Source organism: Acipenser ruthenus, chromosome 2, assembly GCF_902713425.1.
Source record: "Acipenser ruthenus chromosome 2, fAciRut3.2 maternal haplotype, whole genome shotgun sequence".
Lineage (NCBI taxonomy): Eukaryota > Metazoa > Chordata > Actinopteri > Acipenseriformes > Acipenseridae > Acipenser > Acipenser ruthenus.
In genome coordinates this window covers 72769430-72778963 of record NC_081190.1, presented here as the reverse complement: position 1 = coordinate 72778963, position 9534 = coordinate 72769430, and the positions used below count along the sequence as shown (strand labels likewise).

Here is a 9534-nt window from a genome sequence, read left to right as displayed (position 1 = left end):
TTAATACTACAGTATTACATTGCCTTTGTCTAGAGTAGGAGCCCAGTAAAGTCTGAGTAGGAAGAATATGTAACATAATAAAAATTACAAAAACCTTTAAACTATTTTATATGTAACGGTTTAGCAGTGTGTTTTTTTGTTTTCGTTTTAAAAAGCTACTTAATCTTGAGTGGTTGGCAGTAGGCTTGTAAAGCTATAGATTGACTTAATTATTTTAAATACAGCTTTGCAGTGTGAGGCCGACAGCGCAATGCCCACTGAAACGCCCACAAAACAAAATTATTTCAATGGCCATATAGGAAACCAAAATGTTTTAAACAAGCTTCATCACAGTTCTTCTGGGTAATGTAGTTTAGAAACCAATAATTTAACCCTTCCTCTCTGGTGAACATTCTACCTGTTTGAGGTCTGACTGACATAACGGGACTTTTGCCTTGTGTATCAGGACAAATACCCACTGAAAGTACACTCCTAGTATACCTTTCTAAACAGCTGAGGATTTGAAGATTATTAAGAGAATAACATTTTTAATCTATGATAAAATATGCCCTATGATTACCTAGTTTTGAATGTAAAAAATGTTTTTAAAATGTTCTCAAATTCATTTCTTTAGAAATGTCTCTAAGTGTAATTTAGTGATCTCCTACCTAAAAACTGAAAGTATCAGTGGTAGCCACAACTCTCAGGAAGTAGTATCAGAAATGTTATAGATGCCGTGTCTGGTTTTCATTTTACACCAAATTGTAATTGTAACCAAATTCCAGGTCAGTAAGCATTCTTGGTTATGTAAAGCAATTTAGTATGCTCTCCAGTAATGCTGCACTTTAACATCATGGTATATACGGTAATCGAAACCAAAACCTAAGATACTGAAATGCTGCGCCTCATAATAAAAGGTATCGCCGTAGTTTGAGTCTTTTTAGTTTAATTATTGTTTTTGTTTTGCCATGTGTCATGCACAAAAATTAGAAGGGCTGTTTTGGCAAGTGTGTCTGGACTGAATTATGTTTTCCTTATTTAATTTCATGAAGCAAAAATTATTATTAATCACTAATTGATTGTGTTCATTGTGTAATAAAGCAAGATCATAAATGTATTCTATTTGTGTGTGTTATGGGATGGTGAGGGGGCAAGTAGATTTTTAAGGACAAGTAGAATTTTCTAGTATTTGGACAAGATTTTTTTTATTATTTTTCTATTTGTTTAAAAAATGTCACACCCCTGTCTGTCTGTGAAAGGATAACGTCACAGCCAAGGCTGGTGAATGTCAGGAAGCAGACCCAGTTTAAACTTGTATTTAACAATAAACAAAGAAAGGCACAAGGGCCAAAAAAGGTTTAGACAAAACAAAATTACAAATATTTTTTTACGTCTGGCTGGGCATTAGCCTTCACTCGTGGTCTCGCAAACACAGTACATACCCTACCAAAACTCCCCTCCTACAAAAGGATCCTAACAGCCTTTTTATACACCTGTGGCTGGAGCTTAGTTGCATCAATTGTGCAATTTTCAATCCAGCCACATTCTCAAGTGGAGTTAGCAGGGAGACATTAACTCCTTCCCTGCCAACACAACACATGTGTATAGCCTCTGCCCTGTCGCACCATCCAATTTCTTTTGGCCTAATTTGCACCTCTCTTTTATGTTGCTTTTTTGGGTTATTTTTTGTATATAAAACGGACCTTTATGGGCTGATCATTTCCATCTATCTGTCACACTCTATGGTGAACATAACTGCACTGATTTTGGATTAATCTTCACCAAACTTTATTCATGCATCCCTGGCCTCATAGTGATGTTCAGATTTAATTTGGCTAGAATCCAATAAACTCTATTTTATACATATTTTACATTTTGGGTACTGTGTGATTTAAAAGGAGCATCTGTATATGTATTCACTGGTTCAATAGTATAAATTCCACAATAATAATAATAAAGTTTGGACTGTAATATCTGTGCAATACAACAATGCAAGGCCAGCACTTCAAGTAGCAGTAACATGCTTTCAATCGTTTTACATGTATGTATAAAACTGAAACTCCTTAAAGACCAAAGTGTTGTAGTCAGCCTTCCTTGAAGTGATGTGCTGTGAAGAGGGTGTAACAAGTAAAATGGAGTCATCCCTTCAGCATGGCTGTGCAGCATTAAAGCTCACCTCTTCAACACAAACAACTCTAAATCACAAGCTTGTGTAGAGTACTGATGTATGTACGTACTTGGAATTAAATTCAGGTTGGTTTTACCTTTTTGAAAGAACACAGCCTGGACTCAATAGCCTGTTTTTAGGAAATAACTCTTTGTTATTCCTTGTCTCTTAGCATAGTATGTTTTTCAAGATGCTGCTGTTCATAATTTCTAGGAATCTGAAAGGAAGGTTATACCCAACATAGTTTCACTTTCTGTTTCATTATTTCTGAGTTGTTAACATGCTGTCTGTAAAGCGCTTTGAGATACCATGGTATGAAAGGTGCTATATAAAATAAATAAACTAAAATGACTTTTATTTGCAAAATGCTCAATGTTCCCCTGCTGGGGATGGATATTCTTGATGTAGGAGATTTATGTACAGCCATGGCCAAAAGTTTAGCATCACCTAGAATTTTAGGATTGAGACATAATTTAAAAAATAAAAATTATGTAAACATAATTTAGTTATTCTATTGACATAATGCAATTGAAGAAACTACAAAATTATATCGCAGAAGTCTACTGGAAGCCATACTAGCAGTACAGTATTTCATGTTATTTTTCAATGTCACATTTTTCAATTTGTCAGTTTTTTTGTTAAGTACTTGGAAAACTACAAAGCGGTATGTCATTCAATATGTTAGCGTAATATTATTCAGCAGGCTTCACTTGACTTTATGAAGCAAAATTAGTTAATTATATTGGGTGATGCAAAACTTTTGGCCAGAGCTGTAGATGTGCATCTTCCCCTATGTATGTCATACTTATTTTTGTTATCTCAAGGAAAACCACTTGCTTACTGGTCATTGTGATGAAGGTCCTTCATTAGTACAAGTTATTGAAGGTATCAGTATCCTGGGATATATAGAGGTATCTATGTACTTTTTTACTAGTACAGGATCTGAGTTGTGGTGATTTACTTTTTCATGATACAGGAAATGCAGTATTTACAGCTGGGGTGTGAGAATATCTATGGTACTCTTCAGACTTTGTTTCCTTGATGACTTTACTACATTCTTCAGTGGTGGTTCTTCTATACCCTTTTGCTTGCACTAGAAAACCTGAACTTGAATTATGCCACACAGGATGAAATTCCCTTCGAAAGGGATATAGTGGAGGCGGTTGCAAGTATGGAGATTCATACATGTCATACTTTACATTTTTCCATATATCTGGAGAAACACTTTTTTCCAAGTGTCATGAATATTTATATTAACCTATTTAGCATAAGTTGCAGCGAGAATCAGATTGTGTGAACATATGGGGTTGCCTGTCTGTCCGTACATCCGACCATCTGTGTATTACACTTACATTTTTGCATATAGCTAGATAATCGCTTATAAAATTGTGATAAACATTTAATTGCTAATTCTTTTGTTAAACTACGCTGTACATACTGTTGATATATTATATGTGGTCAACTTTATCATTAACTTTTTTTATTTTTTGTTTTAATTGTAACTATACAAGCTTTCTCTTTCCTGGAAACATTTGTTCAACTGTCACTCTGAACTAAACAGACAGACCCCAGCTACTGCCTGCAAACGCAACCGGCTATATCTGTGACCTGCAAATTCTACTGTAGTTCAGGGAAACAAAACAAAAATGTAAGCCAACAGGTATCCTAGGTATTCTGAGACTATGTACGTGTTGATGTACATAGATATGTCACACTTACATGTTCAGGATATACAGTTGGTCATTGAGATTTACTTTTAGCAAAAACATTCCTGTGGTGTGGGAACATGTATGGTATTGGCATATAAGGCTTCTGAACTGTTTCTGTTCTGTTCACTGTAGGATTCCTGGGTGATTTATTTACTACGTTCTTTATGGGTCTTCAGTATCCTTTTGTTTATATCAGAAAACCTGACCTTGATACTTGATACTGCAAGAGACTATGTGAATGTTGACCTGCAAACTATGCCGCAGCTCAAGGAAGCAAAATAAAAATGTAAGGGGATGGTGTTTATTATACTGTTAGCGTTTAACAGTACATCTGAATCACAGTACTGTGTATATGGTCTTGATTATGAGTTAATCCCACAACCCTTCTTGCTCACAGATTATTTACTATTGATGACCCTGTTGTTAAAGGATCAGCAGCTAATCTAAAAGCAGAACAAGTTTTGCAAACCCAGTAAGGTAACACCATGGTGCTGAAAGGGAGTCACAGGATAATAAAATCATTGCAGTCTATTACATCACTTCCCTTGTCTGTAAATGTGGTTTCTTAAAAAAAGTATAATTATTTATAGCAAATATCATAAGCATGGTTTTTAGTGAAAGTGCGGTGGACGTTCCACTTCCCCATACTTAAGCTGTGTTAAAAATGCCTGCATCTTTAAGTTAAATACCCCAGTCTTTTGGACGTACAAAATACATGTAAATGTGGGAATAAAAGTAAACCAGCATAATTTTATGACTAAAATCAACATGTATTTAAGTGACATGTATCCCCCGCTGTAAATTCATAATCAGAGCTATCAATATGATGAAAAAAATGATGACCATGACATATAGGAACAGTATGTTAAGAATTAGCAATTGAATGTTTGATCAGAATTTGATACAAAACTGTAGACACGCCCCCTACGCACCAGAATCTGATACTCAACGAGATAACTTCAACAAGTTCCATGATGACTGGATAAGCAGATCTCCAGTTATATTCAAAAAATGTAGGTGAGACACACAAATGGATGGATGTACAGACAGACACCCCCATACAGTATATCCACAGAATCTGATGTTTAAATAGCTTATGCTTGATACCAAGTTTCATAACAATTGGTTAATTGGTTCTCTAGATATATGGAAAAACGTGAAGTGTGACTGCCTTTACTATATCCCGTGTTGAAGAGTACATCCCCAGCAGGGGATAAAAAAAGGCTAGATAGTGGTGACCAATTTACCTGTTCGTATTGTAAGAGCAATCAATAAAGTTCAGGTGTGTATATTAAAAATAAGTCTCCCCTCCGAAGGACTTTTAACATTTTATTCAGCCTTTATTTTCCTAATTTTCACATATTCTCTGCCCTTGCCAAAAATATTGGGTCAGCAGCCTTAAAACAAAAAGACGGGTGGAGCTTGCCCTTTTTACCTCATTCAGAGCCCTTACTAAATTTCTTGATATTACTGAATATATATTCCTCGGAATATATATTCAGTAATATCAAAAAATTTAGTAAGGGCTCTGAATGAGGTAAAAAGGGCAAGCTCCACCCGTCTTTTTGTTTTAAGGCTGCTGACCCAATATTTTTTTTTTTTAATAAGGCCAGTTCAGAAGTGCCAGTTCCATTTTCTAAGAATATAGAACTAGGGATGGAACTGTTATTGCCTAGTAATGCCACCAAGACCCTTTTTGTTTACTTAGTTTTCCCCAAAGATTTGGCATTCTCCATTGCAGACTCATTTTTGCAGACTCATTTCAAGTTAGAAGGAGGACGACCACCACCATCAACATTATTCTCAGTAAATGGATAATATCAGTTATATTCCCTATTAAAAAAATGCTGCCTAGTTTTGAAGAGGGGCAATTCCAACTTCACATCCGTAATTTGTTCTATATTCCAAGAAAATGAATAACATTTTTAAAAATGACTGCACTTTTCTTCTCAATAAAAAGCTGAGACAAATACCTATTTGGTGGTACCATTATATTTAGTAAGAAAGGGGGTTAATTAACACAAGAGCAAGTTCCATATGATTCAAGTATGCATGCTTACCACACCCCCAGGATGATTAAATCCTGAAATTCTTGAATCACTAAAAGCCTTTGGAATTGAAAACCCTTGTGGTATTTTTCATTGCAACCCCACAGTACTGTATTGCTTAAAAAGAAACAAAACAACAATGTACATTATTTATTTATTTGCATGCAGGTAAAGAAACAATCCATAATGCTTGCTCTTTTTAAATAAAAATACAAAACCTACAAATACATTGATATTATGTTATTATTTTTTATTTCTTAGCAGACGCCCTTATCCAGAGCGACTTACAATTTTAACAAGATATCACATTATTTCACATTATACAGATGTGATTGAACCCACAACCCTCTGGTCAAGAGTCCAGAGCCCTAACCACTACTCCACACTTCTGTTAACATTGAAACTAAGGACAGCCAAGAAGGAGATGTTATTGCTAAATGCTGAACACCAAGCAAGTTATTTATATACAGCACAAGCCTTGTAATGGAGGAGGGAGTGCTATACCTCACTAGTCTCTTTGACTCACCTCTGGTCTAGACTTAGGTTCTTTTAGCTATTAGTACACACCATATACCGGTAACTCAGCAATGTTGGCAGGAAGGGCAAGGACTGAATAACAGGGGTGTTGAGGTCAGGAGTGAAGCATGCTTGCAGTTAGGAGTACTGCCAGCATCGTGTCTGACCCTAGCCTACACTGCTGTCCCTCACCTTTTATAAACAAGCTTAATACACAAGAAAAAAACCCACTTACTTTAAAAGGTAACAGTAAATTGTACAGTAAATGTATGTTTCTATGTTACCTGCACATTGTGTGGAACAGTTTATACGTAAAGCTTATTGGAGCAATACAATGATAAAATGTAATACTTCTACAATTAATATTAAACATGCAAGTCCCTTACACAAGTATTAGCATTCTCTATAATAAAGTAGGTATATTTTTACATAGTCTTCTAGACACATTAGTATTTTGCATTGCTTATATTAAAGTGATTATAGCTCATCATTTGCAAATACTGTATACCAATTAAACTAAGTGACGTTCCAATTAAAACGACATGAATAGCATTGGGAAGAACCGTCTACCAAAGTTTTGTCCCATTAAGCAGAAATCCTGATTATCAGTATCCCGATTAGGCGGTGCTGATTGTACTAAACTGGGTTTAAGAAATCTGTTTGTAAGCCTTGCTTTCTGATTGTCTTGCACTTCCTTAGTGGAGAGTGACATTGACCCCACCCCTTCACAGTCTTTCTTCTTGTCAGTAACCAAACAGCTGCTTCTCCTGATGACTGACATGCTTTGAAATGGCCTACGAAGTAAAGCAGGAACAGGCTTCCTGGAAGGCAGGACAGTCTTGTCTTTAACCTACTGTAGTAACAGATATCATGTTTGAAAATAAAAGCATGCTTGCTGTAACATTTGCCATTTCAAAATTACACATTTAACACCTATAAAGTGAATGAAAGTGCACAACAGGTCAGATTCAGGGAATTTTTTTATTTGCTATAAACACTAAGTCCATACGCTAATTCATTTTTCTACTTAATTGTTCAACTATTTTAGTTCATACTCTTCCATCTCCACTGGAGTTTGACTGCTGCAGTACGGAGGAATGGAGCATGCATTGATCAGGAGCCCTGTTTCAGGGACTGGGCTCATTGAAGGTACATAGATTACCTCCTGGCATGGTGCTCTAGCCAACTCAAAGAAAGTCTCAAAATTTTCTGTTGACTCTCCATCTTCCTTTTCAACTAAGAACTGGAATTCTGCAAATCTCACAAGGGCTTTTTTTGGCAATTCAACCTTATTGAGGTACTCAAGTTCTATATTATTTACGATCAGCTTTCCTCTTCTGCTCAGATTTTTGATTTCAAATAACAGTTGTGAGCTCTTGAAGTGTCAGAAAGCCCGAATGCTGAACTGGACCCGGGAAACTCGCTGATCATACAAGGCAATGCGGCATGACTTTGTGTCACGGCCGATTTTGAGGGCATCTTCTGCCAGGTGCTTCTCTTTCTTGTTGAAGTTGATCAGCTTAAACACGTTTTTGATCTTGTGCAGTGGATGATGAGCGGTTATTCGGAGGCAGGTTAATATCTCCTCCGTTTCAATGTCATCCATGTTGTGCATCTCCACAGCTTTTTTTGTTCTTAAAAAATAAAAATAAAGCATTTAAATACCACATATTTCATGATGTAATGAAATGAATAGTTAGAAATATACATACATTTTCCACACTGATTCAATAGTACTATATAATGATTTGGTATTGTTAACAGCTAAATTCCCCGATACACCACAGGGTTACTGTCTAACAACTGCATACTTAGGCAGGCGCGGATTCATATCAATCCACACTTTTCTTATTTTTTTCAATCCACAATTTATTTATTTTTAATAAATAATAATCCGAATGCGATGCGTTCCTAAAAACTGTATTACGCTGGTGCTTTGTTTCACTTGTCACCTTCAAATTGAAATGCGATGTTGTGGCTAGAGAAGGCACTTTTGTGCATGCTTTGTAAGAAATGAACTGGATGTAAATAACTTGTGCCGGATGGAAGAAAAATGAAGCGTATCAACTGAGGGCTCTCATGAAAAACCCGGTGTTTCGAGTCTGACGTCAATTTTAGGCGTGGTTAAAAAAGAAAAAGTTAGATCACCGGTTATGCGCACTGAAGGGATTTGACAAGCGTACCACATTCAAAAGTAATGCAGTTACTCGTCAGGTTTGCAATTTGCGTTTTGCACATTTGTTTGCTTAAATATGAACTATCACACCACTCAAACCTTTGTATTATTGTATTTCCTTACTCATTAATATTATATTTATTATCAACAACGAGTCTCAAATCTCCTGTGGTATTTTACAGTATTAGTTTACATTGCATTTCCCTTTACAATATTATTTCGCTATATAGCAGGCAATAGCTATGTTATACAATTTCACTAGCTATGTAAAATGCAAGTAATATAGCGGTGGCACTTCATAATGTTTCTGGTGCACATTAAAACAATGTAATATAATGTTGATGTAGCTGCATGGTGAATAAACTAAGAATCAGAACAACTGTTTGTATTAATATATATATATATATATATATATATATATATATATATATATATATATATATATATATATATAAAACATTTATTATTTATTTTCACAAAACTGAACTAAGCCAGGTGTTTGGGTCCTGAATACAGCTACACAAGCATAGTCCTTTATAACATGAAATACCTGGCATTTGAGCCCAGTGTTTGGGTCCAGGGTACAGATATACAATCCAGAGTAGAGATATACAACCTTGTATAAGATAAACTCACCTTATTAATAACTGTTAATCAGTTTTGTGAAAATAAATATAAATATATTTTTTTCAAATATACATTAACTAGCAGTTTTATAGAACAACTTATTGTAGCCAACTATATAATTAATACATGTGTTACTTTTTGTTGTTTTTACACTATACATACCACATTGTAATGGTACATAGCATTTATGAACAAATAAAATAATACTAACCAGGTTTTTCTCTTCTTATGTTACAGATATTTGAGTTTGCAGCACACGTGTCAGGTGTGTTTTTTACAGTAGAATTCAGTTTATAGAGAAAAAGTGGGGAC

The 9534-nt window shown here is 35.3% G+C and overlaps 1 protein-coding gene across 1 annotated transcript; it reads right to left on the bottom strand.

Annotated features, from left to right (window-relative positions):
- Positions 1-7381: 7381 nt before the first annotated feature.
- On the bottom strand, positions 7382-8485 carry LOC131701638 (TRAF-interacting protein with FHA domain-containing protein A-like). Its single transcript, XM_059000661.1, is given in 2 exon segments — positions 7382-8053; positions 8132-8485. A coding segment is annotated over 1 exon segment (576 nt). The 5' UTR covers positions 8035-8053; positions 8132-8485; the 3' UTR covers positions 7382-7458.
- Positions 8486-9534: the final 1049 nt, after the last annotated feature.